Below are 19,144 nucleotides of genomic sequence, written 5' to 3'. Positions count from 1 at the left end.
TTATAAGAGAGATTAATAATTAGAGTATAATATTTGTGTACAGTCTAAATTTTTTACTCAATTGATATATTATAAATTATTTGTTTGTATTAATTATATTTAAAGTGAAATGACCAATAATAATAAAATATGAATGATAGAAAGCACAATAATAATAACATATATTTTTTTACATCTTAATATCTATTCTTCTGTTACTTAATAGTAGTTGCAACAAGGTCATTGGTTGTGGGTGTGTTACAATTTGATTGAATGGAGTGGAAAGGAAGGGCTTGAACACCTAACCCTTATTCATTCTGATGGTTAGTTTGAGAATTGAATTTTGGATGAAAATGGAAGGTAATAGAAGGCTCCGTAACCATGAAATACACTTGTTTCAGGGCTCTCAAGCATTTCCTTTCCCTTTCAAAATCTAACTCACAAACTAATCCTAAGATTTTTGATTAAATAAATTATCTGATTCACGTCAATTAAGCCTTTACTTGTACGAAAAAAATGTCTAACACATTAACTAATCAAAGAAGATTCAGGAATGATACTATTGTGTAGTCACACTTTGACTACAATAAGAACGACTGGTTAATCCTATTTTGTAATTCGTAGTTGTTTTATAATTTTTCATTTTTTACAAAAAAAAAAAAAAAAAAATTGGTAATTCTTTAACAATATTTTATACATATACATATCATGACTAAACACAATAACCAGAGTTGCTAAAATGTGCCTAATTGTATATTGATTATTGTTTCCCCATTTTCGCAAGTTGATAAACTCACCCACAAATTAACTTATTCCTCAATCATTTAGTGTAGTTGCTTTTTCATCCTTCAATTTTGTTTTCAATACTTCATTGTACATTCTGAAAGAGTTAGTTTAGAAGTTAGATTTTAGAAGATAATGAAGAAAAAAATTCATTGAAAGTTAAATGTATTTCATGACTCTGAAATCTTCTATTTAATTTTTCTTTTCCTCCGAAATTCAACTTCTAAACTAACTTTAACGCCTCACATTGATCCTCGAATGCTAATAGGATAAGTCCTGTATTCATTTACATGCTCATAACGCAAAGGGTTGCTACTAAAATATGTTGCGGTTTAATAATTCTTTCTAATTGGGCTGGCCCAATTAACTGATGTTGCTGCGGATCTTGATTTTCTACCAATAATGGCGGGAATAGCACGCTTTCATCACGGGCCACTCATTGTGTGCCTATATTCCTCTGTTTTTTTTAATTATCAATAAGTTTTAAGTTGCCCATATTTAGTTTCAATATTAATTTTATCTAATGATATTAGTAAGAGTTTAAAATTTATACATTGATATTGTAAATTTTTTTACACTATTAATACATTATTCATCATTGATTTGTATTATTTTTGTTTGAGAGTTAATAATTGTTAACAAATCAATGGTGAATGATTTACTGACAGTGTAAAAAAATTTTACACTGTAAGTATATACATATTAAATCCTATTAATAATTCAATTAATTTGCTACACATTTATAACATTTCAATTAAATTAAAATTAATGTTATCATCCCTAAACCTTTTAGATTTGAGGTAAAGTAGATCGATTGAAAAGGCAAACATGTGGCTATTAAACTCAAACACACCATGTTTCTATTGAACTCAATGTAAACCAACTATTATACATAAAAAACAACAATGTTAATTAACTCAATATAAATAAAATTGATTAAACCAAAAGTCAACATAAATAACCAATAAAAACACATGCTAGAAGAGATTTAGTGTCAATCGGGTTAGGAGTAATGAATTCATTGTACGAAATTCAATCACATCGGATTTATCTGTTAAATTCAAGTTATTGATTTCATTGTATTTAGGATATGTGTATTTTAGTTTGTTCATTTTCAGAGTTTCCCATTGCCTATAAATGATGGTGAAACGTGGATATAGGGAGGGCAAACTAGTCCAAGCAACTATTTGCCAACCCATCATTATCGCTCTGCCTCACATAAACAAGTCCTTGGAAATAAAACATTGCAACTCTATTTTTTAAAGGATATTAGGAAAATGATTTATAGGATGTTAGTACACTTTCCCAATATTTTATATTGTATCTAATATAATATAATATTACTTTATCCCTCATGTATTTTTTATCTTTTTTTATACATACATTTCCTAAAGTATATAGAAAAAAAGAAATACTTCATACTATTTATGCTCATTTTTGTGCCCATAATTAATTATCCAAAACAGATACAAAGATAATGTCTCAAAGAAATTTGTATAGTCATGTACCGAAACAATTAAATGTTATAGAATAATATACAAATATTAATTTATGCTATTATAATTTTTTCTAATTAGGTAGGGATACTAAGTGAGATTGAAATGAGGACAAATGATTCTTATCCTTGAAGATCGGAAAATGATATGCTATCCTCAATTATGTCCTAGTCTTCCAAACTAATCACAATATGATACATGAATTAACAAAATTAAACATTCACAATTTTATCTATTTTTACTTCATTATAATTAATTTAAAATATATTTGATGACATGGTTAGGACAATATATCTTCATCCATCCAAATCCTTGGATGCAAAGATTCGAATTTTGCAATTTGAACATTCCGTACCAATAAGAAGTACGAGATCCTATGGTTGTCATGCACCAAAACATTGCATGCTATAAAAAGTCCAATGCAAAATTCTATCACCTCACACATTACTATAACAACAAACATTGCAAATACCACTTTTCATTCTTCAACCTGTGACCAATCATTTTCATTTTCTTCCTCTCTTCTTTCTCAATCACCACCCTTCTCTCTCTACCCCATCTCAGAAAGGAACGAGATTTGATCGGTAGGTGAGTACTGGGGTTGCGTGTTTTCCAAGAAAGATTACATTTTTGGTTCTAGTTATTGTTTTGGAGGGTACCATTAGAGGAGTAGCAACAACGTACCAGATGAATAATAATGGGAATGAGGTTCAAAGCAATAGTTGCAATGAGGAGATCAACGGAGGAATGGAGATAATGGAGAATAGAAATGAAAGGACAAAGAATGTGTTGATTGTTATGAGTGATACTGGTGGTGGACATAGAGCTTCTGCTGAGGCTATTCGTGATGCTTTTCAAATTGAATTTGGTGATAAATACAAGGTAATAACTCACCTTATATTTATCTTTTCTTGTTTTTATCTTCATTAGTTTTGTTTGGTGTAGCAGAATTTAAGGTATTTGTTTGTTTAATTTGATGTTGAACGTCCTAGATCTTGTGTTGTTGTTGCTTTTGTTTCATTTTTTTCTGCAACAAAAATTATGTAGTATAACTCAAATTATGTAGCAAAAAAATGATTTTTTTTGTTTCATTTTTCATCTATTTACCTTTCCCTTTCCAGTTTCCTTTTATTTCTATTCTTCTGGATAAGGAATTTCATACCAACACCATTTTTTTTTTCCTTTGGATGATTCCATATTCTTTAGCAATTCAATAAAATATTTGTTCCTTTATTCATGTTTCTCTAATGATGAAATAATCTCTTCAATTTTCAGGTATTTGTAAAAGATGTTTGGAAGGAATACACAGGTTGGCCATTGAATGACATGGAGGGACAATATAAATTTATGGTTAACCATGTACAACTATGGAATGTTGCATTTCATAGCACTTCTCCTAGGTGGATTTACTCTGTCTATTTAGCAGCCATAGCTGCTTTCTATGCCAGGTACAATATGAATAAACTTCACATTCTTTCAAATATGATTTATGTAATGTAACTTATGTTCACTGTTTTTATCTTCTTTATATATGAAAGTTACTTTATGTACTATATGTCATCATTTAATCAGTACTCATTTTCTAAGAAATAATGGTTCTTTAATTACATATTATATTTATGAAACTAGTGTATTATAAATTGTTCCATTTTCAGGGAGGTGGAAGCAGGGTTGATGGAATACAAGCCTGATATCATAATCAGTGTCCATCCATTGATGCAACATATTCCATTATGGGTTCTAAAGTGGCAAGGTTTGCAGAATAAGGTGCTTTTTGTCACTGTAATCACAGATCTTAGTACTTGCCACCCTACTTGGTAAGTCCATTGTGACCTTTTAATTTTGCTTTAGAGTAAAGTTCATCATTATGCGTTTACATGTTCTAACCTTTAAGCCTTTTTAGGTTTCATCCTTGGGTCAATAGGTTGTACTGTCCTTCTGAGGTTGTGGCCAAGAAAGCCTCACAAGAAGGCGGCCTCGAGGAATCTCAAATTCGAGTTTATGGCTTGCCCATCAGGCCTTCTTTTGCGCGTGCAGTCCTCGTCAAGGTATTTGTCTATTGAAGACGATATAATGTTCAACAACTTTTAACAACTTTGAATTTTATAACACATGGTACATGTACTCTGCATCGCGAAATAGGAAAAACTGTTGTATACATAACATTACTCTTAAAAGCTGAATGTTTTCGCTTTGTCTTTGTTATAGGATCAATTAAGACAAGAACTTGAGATGGATCCTAACTTGCCAGCAGTTTTATTGATGGGTGGTGGTGAAGGAATGGGACCTGTCCAAAAAACTGCAAAGGCTCTTGGAGAAGCACTTTTTGATAAAGAAACTGAGAAACCAATTGGGCAGATAGTAATTATATGTGGCCGTAATAAGAGCTTAGTATCCACCCTTGAATCTCTCGAATGGAAAGTTCCCGTAAAGGTAACTCGCTTCGCTCCTTAAACCTCAACATCTGAATAGACTCAACTAGAGACATATGCGAAAAATAGAATGACAATGAATGAAACTTTGTTTTTGGTTTGTGTAGGTTAGAGGATTTGAGACTATTATGGCAAAATGGATGGGAGCATGTGACTGCATTATAACAAAAGTAAGTTACTTAAACTAACATGATCCTTTTTATGTACTACTTCATATGTTAACAAAGGCTCATTATTTTCATGAAATTTTCAGGCTGGACCAGGTACAATTGCAGAAGCATTGATAAGAGGTCTTCCTATAATCCTCAATGACTATATTCCTGGACAGGAAAAGGGTAATGTGCCTTATGTGGTAGACAACGGAGCCGGAGTTTTCACCCGAAGTTCTAAGGAAACAGCGAGAATCGTGACCCAATGGTTCAGTACAAAGTCAGATGATATGAAAAGAATGTCGGAGAATGCACTGAAATTAGCACAACCTGAGGCCGTATTCGGCATCGTAAGGGACATTGATGAGCTTGCTCTGCAACGCGAGCCATCAAACTTTCCATACACATTGACCTCATCATTTACTAGCCTAATCTAATTCATTGATTAACTATGAATCTTTCAGATTACCTTTTCCCCTATTAGGCTTGACATGTACTGATGTATAGTTAACTGTTAAAAGCACATCATTCTTTATCCTAGCAGCTTGGTTTTACCGGAATAAGGTACCAATTGTGATAAGGATTTAAAATATATATACTGACGGTGTAAAAAACTTTACAGTGTCGGTGCATATCGGTAAACAAGTTGTGGATTTTTAATGCATGGTCATGAGATTTATTTAGGATGTTGTGGAGGGGGAGGGACTACATCTCATTGACTATAAGTGCAAGGTTGTTTAACTTCCTATTGTACATTTCAGTCTAATGGTTATTCTTCATTTTTTTTTGTCTCCTTGGAATTGTTCTTATTAGTTAAAACTATATAAAGTAAACTCTTGGTGCATATTACATAAATTCCTCTACTTTGACTCTGGAATATAGATCATCTCCGATATTGAATATGTAATATCAAATGATAATTACTAGCACAAATCACTTTTTTTAACGAAAATAAAGAAATTTTATTTTTCTCATATTCTAATACTAAACTCTCTAGTATTTGAAAATAGGTGAACTCGTTCAAAAGTAGCTAATAGGACTCCAAAAAGAATAATAAGCACTTCACATTGTTGGAGTGATGTTGTTAGGGGTTGTACAATCATTTGAGTTTGATAGTTTGTCCTATCTTTTCCACTACCCATACGTTATTATTCGGTCAAACATTAATATCTTCTACTTATATTATTTATTTTGAAATTTTTCATGTAATTGTTTAATTTTTAATGATTAATACGTTATCAATATTGAGAATTTAATTAGAATTATTGATCATCAAATATTAATAATTTTCTTTGTTAGATTTGAGATGTAATCTAAGATGTGAAAAACTCTATAATCCAATATTTTTATATGATTTTAACTATTTTCATTAAATGAATAGTAAGTGGGCTTGGTGATTCAAAATTTTTAGACATCATATTTATGAAAGCACTTTAACTTGTCTATTACTTCCTAATGTGAGATTCTTTATGTACATCACACTTGGAAATACTTAACTTATAACATAAGATCATGTAACATTACATATATTAATGCTATCGTTTCTTTAAATTCATCAAATGTTCGCTACTTCCACATAGTACGGGTAACGTTAATAATAAATATATAAAAATAACAATTGTCAAATAATAAGTAAATTTAAGAAATAAGTTGTCTACTGAAACAACTTTAAGTTTAATTGGCTTTTGAAGTAGCCCTACCATTTTAAGTTAGAAGTATAATATTTCTGTATTGTAAGTGTAAAAATTTATACATAAATTACATTTTGAATAATTGATAATAAAACATGAATACTAGACGATAGAGTTCATCAAGCTAACGTTCACTTCATCTAATATTTTTGGTATCTTAACCTAATTCATCAAATTCACATCAACTCTCAGCAATTTCTCCTCCTCCCTTTTCACCATTTACCAATTTCCTTTTCATCATTCCAAACACGCATTCATCGATTCCTCAATTGCACAAGGTAACATTTGGGTTAACCTGAATTCATCTCAACCCAAAAAGAGGAAAATGGTAAGCGAATTCGATTCTATTTATTCAATTGAATTTAAATTCATAATCTTGATTAGTAGCACCAATTGAGAATAATTGATTTTATTGTTATTGTCATGGTAAGGTTTATCACTCAAGTTTTGTGGATGAAGATGGAGTAAATAGAGCTTGTGGGTGCCCTCTACTTCCTCTTAAGAGCCACATTAAGGGACCTGCTCCTGTTTCAGATCAAGGTTTCTCAATTCCATCCATTCACTGCTCTTTATGTTTCCAGAATCTCATACATAGACTAACACAAAAAATGTTCGATCCTGCGAGCAACACTTGTTGGATGGGCAGTCGCAAACGCCGAAAGTGATTAGTTCCTTACCCATGTGGTGAGGGGATACCTTTAGTTATACCAAAAAGTTGTGATATATGTTTCTGTGTGGTGCAGATACAACTGATATTGTGGATGAAGCTATCACATTCTTTAGAGCAAATGTGTTCTTCCGAAACTTTGATATACAGAGCCCTGCTGATAAGCTTCTAATATACTTGACATTTTACATTAATATTGCTCTCAAGAGGCTTGAAGGTTGCAGAACATTAGCTGAAGGAACTAAAGCTGTAATCAATTTGGGATTGGAAAAGGTTCCTGTTCCTGGAGAATCTGGCTTTCCTTTTCCTGGCCTATTCCCCCATCCTCGATCACACCACGATGCTGGTCAATCTCTTTTTCTCTTAACTTTGTGCATTTTCATTATGTTTTCTATTTTATTTTATAGTAGTGTTACTCTTGGTACCCCTTATGGATAGGTAGACCGTAGACACATATAGTTAGCTTAATTGTGTAACAAGTTGTTTAATTAGTGCCAACCTTCTAAGAAATGTTATATGTTTTGTGCAAATTGCTTTCTGAAGATGTGATAGAACATAATCTTCTCATGTCCGGTCTTGGTTCACCTTACCTTAAACTCACTCGAGGAAGTAAGTGTGTCTATGCCGCATCATATGGCATTGTACAATGAGTCCTATGCTAAATTATTTTTGAATTCTGAATACACTTAACACACCCGAACATACATTTCAAGGTGACAAGCAGTGTACTATCCCAGGGTTTCATGTAAATTTAGGACAAAGTACAATGGAAAAATGAGACTATCATTGCAGAAGTCTAGGAAAAATAGAAGACAACGGGTCCTAGTAACTACCAACCATGATCGGTTTCATGAGAATAATTATATGGACATAACAGCATCGAGAGGCTAGATATGTAGTATTTCACAGGATAGTACCAGAGAATACAGACATGAAATGAAGTGAATACCAAATGCTAATGCATTGGTCATTAAGACCTGAATAGATAACTAAAGGATGGAAACCTCCCATTCAGAAAGGTTCATTTTTTAAAAAGCTCCATCTCATTGATGATTATAATCTGGCTGTAATAAACTATATTTTGCAGTGATTTTTGGGTGGATTGGTGCTTCAATTTCAACTAAAAAAAGGCAGGGAAATGTTACTTTCTCTAATAAAGTATAATATGTACTACACGTCACGATGAGTAAAAATTCATGAGAATGAACTAATCTGTTTTTAACTCTGCATGGCATGTTATGAATTTTTTTTAACTTGTATGCAGTACACCAATGTATATTAAGTAGGTTTTTATTTTGTCATTGCCGAGACATTATGTGGACGGTGTTGCTTACTTAGTAGGAAATTGCATACATTTTAGATAGCACACTGCTTATTCTAGTTTTACATTGAAATTCTATATTGTTTTTTCTCCCTTCTGGTTGATCCCCACATATATTCTTATATTCCAAGGTTTGTGATTTCAATAAATGCAGAGTTGTTCAGAAATTATTTGAAGCAGATAAGAGAAGAAACAAGTGGAAGGTTATTGAGTGTTGCATACAGACCCAATGGCACTCCAAATAAATGGTGGTTGGCTTTTGCAAAGAGGAAATTTATGAACATAATTGTGCCTTGAGATGTTGTGACCAAGAGGCAGTGTATGAATAAAAAATTGAGCTGAAAAATACTCTTAAATACTGTTGATCCCATCAATAAAAGTATAATGAAATCTTGAGGGTCATGTTGTTCCTTGTCTGTTTTGATGTTGATTATACTGAATTTATGAATAGTGAATAGTAATACTAATAGCTAAGTAGCACCCATTTTCAAAATTTGTTTGCTTGTCATGACTATTTTGGCCCCCATCATAAAGACATTGATCATAAGCAGGCCATGATCTCAACCTTGCTTGTGCTGGTTGTTGTTCTCCTTCTTAATTTGTTGTGTTGCCAAAGTAGTACTGCACAACTGTATACATTTGAGCAAAAGTTGCCAACACTAGCTTATAGCTTATTTTGTAGAATATTATTGACTAAATCAAAAATCTTGGATACCTGTTTGATGAACAAAAATAAATGAATAAAGGGAAAATGTAGTTTTCCAATAACTACAAGCTGCCAACAATTATTTTCTCACTTGCCCTTTCATTTTTCAGTGAATGATAACTTTTACTCCTTAATTCAATACAATATTATATGTCTAAGTCACTTAAATTCAGCTAACTGTGGTATTAGTATTGTCAAAGGACTTCAATTCAACTAGTTACTCAACTTCCCCCAATCTTCTGCCATCTCACATGTTTCTGCTTTTTTTATCAAATAAGCATAGCTTTAAGCACCTTCCCATTTATCTATTTTTGTACTATCAAGGGTTATCCCCTCACCATTATAAGTAAAGAAAGTAAAGAGTTAATCTCCTTTCGGAGTGCATGATTGTTGTTTTCAGCAAGTGTTGCTCTAAGAATCGAACTTTTGATTTTTTGGTCATATTGAAAATCAAGCTAGACTTACAGCACTTATACATAATTATTTTTAAATAAAACATTGAGAAATAAATTGGAACTTTCCCATTTAATGATATATTTTTTAATTAGTTTTAAGAATCAAATGTACTTTAAACTTGTCTCTAGATTGGCGTTTCTTGAGAGTAAATAACGGTCAGTTTTAATTGATTAATATTATTATAGTTTCGAAAAGTGATTTATTTTGACAGAAACGTACGTTATTGGGCCTAATACAAAAAAAAGTATCAAAACCCAAATTGGCACAAGATCCAATAGAATCTGGCGTGGAAGAAGCGTTTGTGTGTGGCAATAGAAAAAGTTCCACAAAAACCCTAAATCTGTAATAGAATCTAGGGTTTATTCTACTCTAATCAGATTCGTACAAAACCCTTTGTTTCACTCCTCTCTCTCTGTGATATTATGGCAATGGAGGTTCAGCAGCACCAGCTTCCAATTCTCACCGCCGTCGAGAATGAGATACCCTTTCTTCTTCAGGCTGCGGTTGCCGAGGCTGTTCTTTCTGCCGCTCAATCTCTCGCTCTGGTATAAATTCATCTTTTTGTTTGCATTCTGAGGCATTATAAGCATTTTTATTCCGTGATTTTACTATATGGTTTACCAAGTTAACTGTGTAAGTAAGCTTTTGTTGTAATAGGGTTTATATGTTGTAATGATTTGCTTCAAGCTCAAAGGTTTTCTTATTTGGGTAACAGGAAAAGGGTGTTTTTTTGTTTATATGTTGTTAGCATTTCAAAGTGTTATTTTGCTGGTGAGGATTGTTTGCAATTTTGTTTCATTTAGTAGCTTGGTTAAATATAAGTAAACTGTTTGTTCCTCATTTACTGTTAATGTTATTTTTCTTTCATTTTAGTGCTGTAGGGTTTGTTTGCTACTGGGTTTTTAGAAATTCATGATTTACTTTGGTGTTTGTTGTGTCTGTGTTGTTAGTCATGACTCATGAGTAGCTGTTATATCAGATGCTTTGGTTTTGTTTGTACAACCTAGTGATATACCAAAAAACCTAGAAATAAACCGGGGTTTCAGCAAAATGTTTTGGAGTTGGGACATATGTTGAACGGTGTGTGCTAAGTTGGGTCTTATATGGGTCTTCCTGCCTTTTTTGTATAAGTAGTTTCGCAGTTTCAACCATAAAAAATTGTCGTCGTGTGTTTCTTAACATTATCTGGGCAGTAAAAGGGTATTCTCCGTGATTCGTTTTTCTTCTAATTTTAAAAATAACCTGTGGAGAAAGGAACTGTATCGAACATCTGGATTCATCCTAATACTACAAAAGAAACTACTGAGTAATGGTAGAAAATGAATGCATCGAGTCAACAGAGCAATAGTCCACTTATAACCTTTCTTCTTTATGTTGGTGTTTTAATGAAGGGCGTTTTTACTTGTTCGAACTTCTTTGTAACCGTTTCTTGTTCTGTACGAGTCCAATTTTCTTTATTGCTTAGGAGTAGTGACTTGAGAGAGACCATTGGCAGGTTACATATGGAATTTAACGGCTATAATTTACATAATTGTTTCTTTGTTGAATATTTACAAATCTGAAAACTGCAATAATGTGTTATAGTATAATTTTTCGGCTTATGTATACCATAAATATACTTGGTTTGTTGTATCCTTGATGAGTTTTACATAGAATATCCCTGGCATTTATAATCCATTATGGCATTGAATTTAGTAAATATCTTTTATATACTTCTGTTTTTACCCTCCCAGATTGGATATGTGCTGAGTAATGTCACAATATCAGTGCCACCAAATTTGACCTCAATGGATGAAAGGTAAGAGGATAAACTTATGTACCTCATTCGAAGCTAATATGTTTGGTTGTTTGGACATAGAAAATATAATTTATTGTGATGTATGTTATATCCGGTAGGTTCCCTTTTGGAGACCTTTGTGGGAGGAAATATGCATTTCGTGAAAACAAGAATAGCGAAACAGAGGACGATGACGATGATGATGACGACGCTCAGGACGAGGATGACGATGAGGATGGAGAAGACTACTCAGGTGAGGAAGGGGAGGAAGAGGCAGACCCGGAAGATGATCCTGAGGCTAATGGTGCAGGAGGAAGCGATGATGGGGACGATGACGACGAGGATGATGATGGGAATGATGACGACGATGATGGGGAAGATGAAGATGATGGTGAAGACGAAGAGGAGGAAGATGACGAGGAGACTGCACAGCCACCATCTAAGAAGAGAAAGTGAAAATTATATTAGTAGTAAATTATTTCCATGTAATGCACGAGTCCACTTTATTGATTAGAACAGAGAAATTAGCAACCTTGTTGAGTAGACCTATCTATCTTTTTTATTTCAACTGATGGTAATCCTATATTAATATTTCTAATTGTTCCTCTTATGTGCTATCTGTTATTATCTGTGTTGCTTCTAAAAGTGTTTTTCATTCTTGTTATATGTCAATATTCGTGATTTTCTATTATTGTTTTTGCTATGAGTCATTTGCATATTCGTTATGAAGTTAGGAGCAACTCTATTTTGTGTCATATTTCTTTTTCTTTTCCCATGATACCACCAATCACATTCTCTTCCCTTTTCTTTACACCTCTTGCACCCTTGCCATAGTCATTTTTCCTTACAAATCCACTTATGTCGAACTATTAATCAATGTTATGAAACCCGAGTCTTTTATCAGGCAATAATAAGTCTTGTATTACTTTTAATTGATTAAACTTTTATATTAGATTAGATGATGTCACATACAATTAGTAATTATCTATAATTATATGTAAATATAAATTTTTATATAATTAAAAATTATATATAATTTTATTGAAGTAATATTTATGATTGGAATAAAATAAAGTATTAGAGTAATGTTATATTTTTTAATTTTAAATGAATGACTTGATTTATGTCTAAAGTTTTCATAATTTAACTAGATTTAACGATTGATTTAGAATTTTCTCAATTCAAAATTGTTGGGTCACAGTAGGATTGGTTTTTATAATATTGCTATTAATAATGAATCACAAGTAAATTTTCATTTCTCTCTCAAAGGATTGTAATAGAGATTTCTCTTTTTAATAAAAATGAACTATGCAACAAATTATTTTCTCTCTCATGAGATCTTCTCTTTCTATGTCTTTTTTCTCACACCTCACTGGATAAATATTGTCCTTCAAAATTATTCATAATGAATCTGAACTACTTCCCTTTATTGGTTGTAATGGTTACTTTTTTACATTTAATATAAAAGTAAAAAAATAATTTTATTCTATACTTCACCAAATTTGAAATTAATGATTTTAATTTATGGGTTTAGAGAGTGAGAGATCCTTGAAGTAAGAGCTAGGTGTTCACAATTATACCATGGGAATATTTTGACACCCTAATTATATAAAAGTATATCATGTTTAAACATGGAGAAAGTAAGATATAAAACTTGATTTTATGTGAAGTGAAATTGTCATATTGTGAGTAGGGCTAACAATTAACCAAATTAACTCAGTATTCGTTCGAAACTCGATTCGTTATTTAGTTCGATAAATTTGGTTCATGAATCAAATGAGCTGAATTTAAGTTGGAAATTGAGCTCATTAAATAAACGAGTTAACTTGAGTTAAATATAGTTCGACTCGTTAGGTTCATGAGCTAGCTAGATAGATTTATATATATATATTTAATTATTTATTTATATATATACATAAACTAATTTTTATGTTTATTATGACTCATATATTATTTTTTATATTTATTGTTATTATATATATAAAACATTTTCAAATTTTTATTAATTATTTAAGTTGTCCAAATGAACCATTCGAACTGAACCAAATAGTTCCCGAACTTTAACCGAGCCGAATTCGAGATAAAAAAAAACTCGTATTGAACTCGAGTCGAGTTTCAAATTGAACCAATCCTTATCGAGTTAAACCGAGCTGAACCAAGTTGAACCCTGGTTTGACTTAATAACAATATCCATCATTAATCTCGTGTTGGTTGCTCAATCCCTCAAACAATTTCATGGTTCATAGCTATAATCGACTACACTTATAATAGGTTGAGTTAGGCCCAATTATGGTAACAAGAGTCCCCAATCGTGCCACGAAGCTTAAACGTCTTTCATTGTGTAATACTCATTTATTTTTTATTTCATGAGTAAACCCACTATTAAGCTATCGAAAGTTCACATAGAAACAATTTTCTCCCAAAAAATTAGTAAGATAAATAATTAAATGTAAGCTTAATTAAGTTTATGATATTGTAAATTGATCCAATAAAGCTTAAGATTTAGGCATTCATCACTTTTATCAAAACCCTATCATTAAATGATGACATAATTAATGGATTGTCACGCCAATCCAATTACACTAACTAATAACATGTATTGTCCATTTATATTTTAAAATATGAAAAAAGTATAAAATGAAAACTTTTTTAATTTTTGTTTTTTTCTACGTATTTTATCGTGCTTTCAAACAGAAAAAGTCCACGTGAATAAAAAGTATCAACAATTGTCACATATAACTAATTCCTTATAATCACTTGGATACTTCAAACTTAATCATATATTTTAGCTAGATGGATGAATATAAGAGTAACAAAATAGTATAGAGGACAAATCACAAAATTGACATATTTAGTCGGATAAAAACTTATTTAAGGTTAAATATAATTATTGAGTTTAAAACATATACAATAATAATGTAACCATCTCCCATTAATTAGTTTGCTATATTTTTATTTAATAGTTATAACATATGAGTAATATTATATAAGAACTCAAGTTTGAGTCTTGTAGATAGAAAAAATGTATGTTGGAAGAATTAGCCTTATGTATCTATAAATATTCTCAGCTCGAACATGATTGCCTCTAATGCGAAAATACATACATATATACATATTAGAGATTGTGAAATTTGCAATTGAGGTGTAGATAGAATACAAGAGTGGATACGAATAGGAAAGAGAAGGTGACGTGTCATCCCAATCTGTCTTATCCATCTACCCCTTCTCTTACACACTTGTTCTTCTTCTTTCATTTCGATCCTTCCTTTCAATTAGGGTTTTATATCACCAACTTTCTTCGTAGATTCATTTCATTTTCTTCCTTCTGCTGCTTCATGCTTTATTTTTCACCTCGTTTAATACAATATTCTCATATTCTAGGTCAACTGTTTTTCTTATTTCAATTTTTATTTATTTATTTATTGTAATTTCTGTTATTCGTTTCTCGATTTTTGTTTCATTGCTATATGATTGTTATTTCTATTCTATATACATCGGATTTATTGTGTGTTCCATTTTGTTGAATCAAAGTTCTATTTGAATCAAGGGCTATGTAATATTAATGTCTCTTAGTTGCACTGTTTCTGATAAACTATGATGGAGCTTAAGATGTAAGAAAGCTTATAATTAAAGTAATTGCATTTGTGTTTTATGCACATTGACTTAATCCTTTCGTGATTCGAACAAGGAACGTGTAATACTACAATTTAGGAACGCATATGAAGAAACACAAGTACATAACCATTCACATGATTTGTTGATTGCATAATATGAATATTTTATGATTGGTTTTTCCACTCAATTTTGAATTGTTATTTTTTTTTTACATTTTTGAATTACTGGAAATATATCTCTTAGGTTTGGGGTTTTTAAATTATCACATTTTCTTATATGAACTTCTTCTTTTTTATATTGCAGTGGGATGAAAGGTTTTAGAGATTGGGTTTTCTCTCAGATATTGTCCAACTCATTGATCTCATCTACACCATTGTCTGGCAGTAGTAGTTACTATAGTGAAGGGCACCAGGAAGGGGAACATAATGAGCAAGGTACAACCCTGATTTTTAAATGTTTGTGTGGAATTAATGGAAATGCGCCTAGATAGCTTCTCACATGAGAAGGTGTTATCCGACTTATTCTCCCCCTAATGGTGGGTGATGAAATAGGATAATTCTATATTAGATTTGTGCTATTGTTTTGTGCATGTTAAGCTCATCAGATAAATTGTTATTTAGCATAAGTAACATTCAAACTATGTAATGCTATACATATATTTTCATATGACATCATGTATCTAGTAATATGCCAAAATGTCTAAGGCCTGGCCCTTGGAGGGGGTTTAAAAGATATTTTTGTTTTTTATTTATTTGTGGGTGCTTAGCCACTAAATCCAGCAGGGAACACTGCCCGCATTTTAGAGGAAAGGAACTATGGAAGATTTGTTTGGATTCCATAATGTAGTGCATTTGAAATGTGATCACTTTGGGGACATAGCTATAGTGCTATGTCGAAAGGCTACTGCTGGGGTTGAAATCAAATATTTGAGCTAGGTGTATCACTCATCTATTATTTAAAGGATATCTTTGGGTTTAACAGGAAATCTCTAATCTTACATTAATAATAGAATTAAATTCTTAATGACCATTCTATTCAAGAACTTAAAATCACATGTTAAGGTGGCTGGGCTGCTAGGTTTCTTCATGGGCTGATGGCTGCCTACTATTTCGTCAGGAATTGCAATAATGATATTGTTACCAAAATTTTCTTTTCATTTTGAAAGAAAGAGAAGGATTATTTTCATGTCTTTTACTCTTTTTGTGATTAAGTAGATGGAAATAAATTGTTAGTTCTTCGGATGCAAACTTCATCACTAAATAAAAGAGGTGTTCTGATGTTGATTTGAGGGTTTTCCCTCTCACATTTCTATATAACTGAGGCTGGCTAAAGCAATTCTTGCTAAATTCCATGCCTTAGAAACAATATTTGCACCAATTCTAGTTTTGACTTAAATGTCTATCATCGGTACATTTTAGATAGAGTTGATTCATATGGCTTTTCTCAGGTTCAGCTCACTCAGCTAATTCGACAGCATCACTTGTTCTGTCTGACACATCAAACTCTTCTCATGGTAACCAGAGTGATCAGCATAATGCCACCGTGCAGCAAGTTTCGGATACTGAAAATTCTGAACCTCAGCAGTATGCCAATGGTAGACGGAAGGACACTTTGGCAAAGGTTGAGGACCTCCAAGTTAAATTCCTCCGCCTGCTCCAGCGCCTTGGCCAGTCTCAACACAATGTCTTGGTTGCGAAGGTTCTTTATCGGATGCACCTGGCAACTTTAATTCGTGCTGGGGAATCTGATCTGAAAAGAGTTAATCTTAGTAGCAGTAGAGCCCGAACAATAGCAAGCCAACAAGAGACAACTGGTATTCCTGAACTGGATTTCTCCTGCAGAATACTTGTCCTGGGTAAAACAGGAGTTGGTAAAAGTGCAACGATAAATTCTATATTTGATCAAGCGAAAACTATCACAGATGCATTTCGACCTGCTACCAATTCCATCCAAGAAGTTACAGGAACTATCAATGGGCTTAATATAACATTTATTGATACCCCTGGTTTCCTGCCTTCCTCTGCCAGTAATGTGAGGAGAAATAAGAGGATCATGCTTTCTGTAAAGAGATTCATTCGGAAGTCCCCTCCGGACATTGTTTTGTACTTTGAACGGCTTGATCTGATTAGTGCTGGCTATATTGACGTCCCACTTTTGAAACTTATGACTGAAGTATTTGGTGCAGCAATCTGGTTTAACACCATCCTAGTCATGACTCATTCTTCCTCAGCTATTCCAGAAGGACCTGATGGGTATACTATTAATTATGGGTCATATATTTCTCAATGTACTTACTTAATGCAGCAGCACGTACATCAGGCAGTGTCCGATTCAAGGCTTGAGAACCCTGTACTTTTGGTGGAGAACCATCCTCAGTGCCCAAAAAATATTGTGGGGGAGAAAATTCTTCCGAATGGACAGGTTTGGAGGTCTCAACTGTTGTTATTTTGCATTTGTACCAAAGTTCTGGGTGATGTCAATAACCTCGTTAAGTTTGAGAACAGTTTAGAACTTGGACCAGCAAGTAGTGCCCGGATTCCTTCTCTGCCCCATCTCCTCTCTTCCCTTTTACGCCATCGCCGTGTTCCCAATCTAAGTGGAATTGATGATGAAATTGAGGAAATTTTACGCTCAGAAGATATTGAAGAAGATGAATATGATCAACTTCCATCCATAAGAATCTTAAGAAAATCCGAGTTTGAGAAGTTGTCAAAGCAGCAGAAAAAAGATTATCTGGATGAGATAGATTACAGGGAGGCGCTTTATTTAAAGAAACAATTGAAAGAAGACTATCATAGGCGCAAAGAGAAATTGCTCTTAAAAGAGCAAAAGATTATGAATCATGATCATTCTGATGATCAGCAAGCTCCTCCTGAACCTGTTCTGTTGCCAGATATGGCCGTTCCTCCAAGTTTTGACTCAGATTGCCCTATACATAGATATCGTTGCCTTGTTGTGGATGATCAATTGATTGTGAGACCTGTTCATGATCCTCAAGGATGGGATCATGATGTGAGCTTCGATGGTATAAACTTGGAGACAGCTACAGAAGTAAAGGAGAATGTTTATGCTTCGGTTGCAGGACAGATGAATAAGGGCAAGCAGGATTTCAATCTTCAATCTGAGTGTGCTGCGGCTTATCTTGATCCTCACGGTCCTACTTATTCCATTGGTGTTGATGTTCAAACAGCTGGTAAAGATCTGGTATGTACAATTCATAGCAACACAATATTGAGAAACATAAAGCACAACATTGCTGATTGTGGCGTTTCTTTGACATCTTTTGCAAAGAAGTATTATGTGGGTGCAAAAGTTGAGGATACAGTGTTAGTTGGGAATAGACTAAAGTTTGTCATGAGTGCAGGACTCATGGAAGGTCCTGGACAAGGGGCATATGGTGGGAGTTTTGAAGCCACTTTACGAGGGGAAGATTATCCTGTAAGAAATGACAATTTAACTCTGATAATGACAGTTCTCTCCTTCAATAAAGAGATGGTGTTAAGTGGAAATTTACAGTCCGAGTTCAGGCTGAGTCGAAGTTTGAGAGCAACTGTTAGTGCTAATCTAAATAGTCGCAAAATGGGTCAAATAAATATAAAGATGAGTAGCTCTGAGCATTTACAAATTGCCCTGGTTGCGTTCTTCTCAATTTTCAAGGCCCTATCGCGTAGGAGGGCAACTAAGAATTCGGTGAAGGAAGTAATGGACTGAGGTTAGATTCAGTGTGTTTACTGGTACCCTTCCTTTTTTGTTCAAAGAAGTGGATGTGTAGTTTACATTCGGAACTTAGATATATACCTTATTCTCTTGTGGTGGGAAGACAAGTTTAGAATTGGATTTTTATCCTTTTCTTAAGAGGTTAGCCTGAGTTTACTTTTTTCCTGATACATAAGATGCCTGTTTTTGAAAGTCTCTTTAGGTAATGCTGGCATCTTGGATCTATATCTCTCTGTAGATTGTTGTGTTGTTCAATAATCGGTACAACTATTTGTATTCATTTATAGCCAAATAAAGCCATAACTGTATAGTGCTCTCTCGCCCTGAGATAATGTATAATTGTATACACACCATC

The 19,144-nt window shown here is 32.9% G+C and overlaps 4 protein-coding genes across 8 annotated transcripts; all 4 read left to right on the top strand.

Annotated features, from left to right (window-relative positions):
- On the top strand, positions 854-9,154 carry LOC109354693 (actin-related protein 2/3 complex subunit 3-like). 2 transcript variants are annotated; one of them, XM_019597372.1, is made up of 4 exons: positions 854-867; positions 2,051-2,053; positions 7,246-7,543; positions 8,673-9,154. In XM_019597372.1, exons 3-4 carry the CDS (start codon positions 7,255-7,257, stop codon positions 8,813-8,815), a joined length of 432 nt encoding a protein of 143 aa, XP_019452917.1. In that variant the 5' UTR covers positions 854-867; positions 2,051-2,053; positions 7,246-7,254; the 3' UTR covers positions 8,816-9,154. The 2 variants fall into 2 exon arrangements, with proteins under 2 accessions (XP_019452917.1, XP_019452907.1); XM_019597362.1 differs by lacking the exons at positions 854-867; positions 2,051-2,053 and adding exons at positions 6,669-6,858; positions 6,962-7,070 and having other exon boundaries at positions 7,274-7,543.
- LOC109354684 (monogalactosyldiacylglycerol synthase 2, chloroplastic-like) lies at positions 2,689-5,631 on the top strand. The gene is made up of 8 exons (XM_019597351.1): positions 2,689-3,140; positions 3,534-3,706; positions 3,914-4,075; positions 4,162-4,306; positions 4,467-4,691; positions 4,798-4,860; positions 4,944-5,414; positions 5,476-5,631. Exons 1-7 carry the CDS (start codon positions 2,946-2,948, stop codon positions 5,274-5,276), a joined length of 1,296 nt encoding a protein of 431 aa, XP_019452896.1. The 5' UTR covers positions 2,689-2,945; the 3' UTR covers positions 5,277-5,414; positions 5,476-5,631.
- On the top strand, positions 10,016-12,082 carry LOC109354673 (phosphopantothenoylcysteine decarboxylase subunit VHS3-like). Of its 2 annotated transcripts, none has more exons than XM_019597331.1 (3): positions 10,016-10,225; positions 11,414-11,478; positions 11,574-12,082. In XM_019597331.1, the coding sequence occupies exons 1-3, from the start codon at positions 10,103-10,105 to the stop codon at positions 11,911-11,913; spliced, it is 528 nt and encodes a 175-aa protein (XP_019452876.1). In that variant the 5' UTR covers positions 10,016-10,102; the 3' UTR covers positions 11,914-12,082. The 2 variants fall into 2 exon arrangements, with proteins under 2 accessions (XP_019452876.1, XP_019452884.1); XM_019597339.1 differs by having other exon boundaries at positions 10,019-10,225; positions 11,577-12,082.
- Positions 14,587-19,109, top strand: LOC109354657 (translocase of chloroplast 90, chloroplastic). 3 transcript variants are annotated; one of them, XM_019597310.1, is made up of 3 exons: positions 14,587-14,642; positions 15,376-15,506; positions 16,520-19,109. In XM_019597310.1, exons 2-3 carry the CDS (start codon positions 15,380-15,382, stop codon positions 18,781-18,783), a joined length of 2,391 nt encoding a protein of 796 aa, XP_019452855.1. In that variant the 5' UTR covers positions 14,587-14,642; positions 15,376-15,379; the 3' UTR covers positions 18,784-19,109. The 3 variants fall into 3 exon arrangements, with proteins under 3 accessions (XP_019452855.1, XP_019452846.1, XP_019452863.1); XM_019597301.1 differs by lacking the exon at positions 14,587-14,642 and adding an exon at positions 14,753-14,838; XM_019597318.1 differs by lacking the exon at positions 14,587-14,642 and adding an exon at positions 14,753-14,838 and having other exon boundaries at positions 15,376-15,508; positions 16,531-19,109.

Source organism: Lupinus angustifolius, chromosome LG01, assembly GCF_001865875.1.
Source record: "Lupinus angustifolius cultivar Tanjil chromosome LG01, LupAngTanjil_v1.0, whole genome shotgun sequence".
NCBI classification, from domain to species: Eukaryota; Viridiplantae; Streptophyta; class Magnoliopsida; order Fabales; family Fabaceae; genus Lupinus; species Lupinus angustifolius.
The sequence above is the reverse complement of the archived record's forward strand: the minus strand, read 5'-3'. Positions and strand labels throughout refer to the sequence as shown.

Bases quoted from the DNA above. Each gene is read 5' to 3' on its own strand.
- LOC109354693 (XM_019597362.1), top strand. The intron at 7,071-7,273 runs GTTTCTCAATTC...TGTGTGGTGCAG, and splicing joins TGCTCCTGTTTCAGATCAAG to ATACAACTGATATTGTGGAT. The intron at 7,544-8,672 runs GTCAATCTCTTT...CAATAAATGCAG, and splicing joins TCGATCACACCACGATGCTG to AGTTGTTCAGAAATTATTTG.
- LOC109354657 (XM_019597310.1), top strand. From the start codon at position 15,380: ATGAAAGGTTTTAGAGATTGGGTTTTCTCTCAGATATTGTCCAACTCA. The intron at 15,507-16,519 runs GTACAACCCTGA...GGCTTTTCTCAG, and splicing joins AGGGGAACATAATGAGCAAG to GTTCAGCTCACTCAGCTAAT.
- LOC109354684 (XM_019597351.1), top strand. From the start codon at position 2,946: ATGAATAATAATGGGAATGAGGTTCAAAGCAATAGTTGCAATGAGGAG. The intron at 3,141-3,533 runs GTAATAACTCAC...TTCAATTTTCAG, and splicing joins AATTTGGTGATAAATACAAG to GTATTTGTAAAAGATGTTTG. The intron at 4,307-4,466 runs GTATTTGTCTAT...TCTTTGTTATAG, and splicing joins CGCGTGCAGTCCTCGTCAAG to GATCAATTAAGACAAGAACT.
- LOC109354673 (XM_019597331.1), top strand. From the start codon at position 10,103: ATGGCAATGGAGGTTCAGCAGCACCAGCTTCCAATTCTCACCGCCGTC. The intron at 10,226-11,413 runs GTATAAATTCAT...TTACCCTCCCAG, and splicing joins CCGCTCAATCTCTCGCTCTG to ATTGGATATGTGCTGAGTAA. The intron at 11,479-11,573 runs GTAAGAGGATAA...TGTTATATCCGG, and splicing joins TTGACCTCAATGGATGAAAG to TAGGTTCCCTTTTGGAGACC.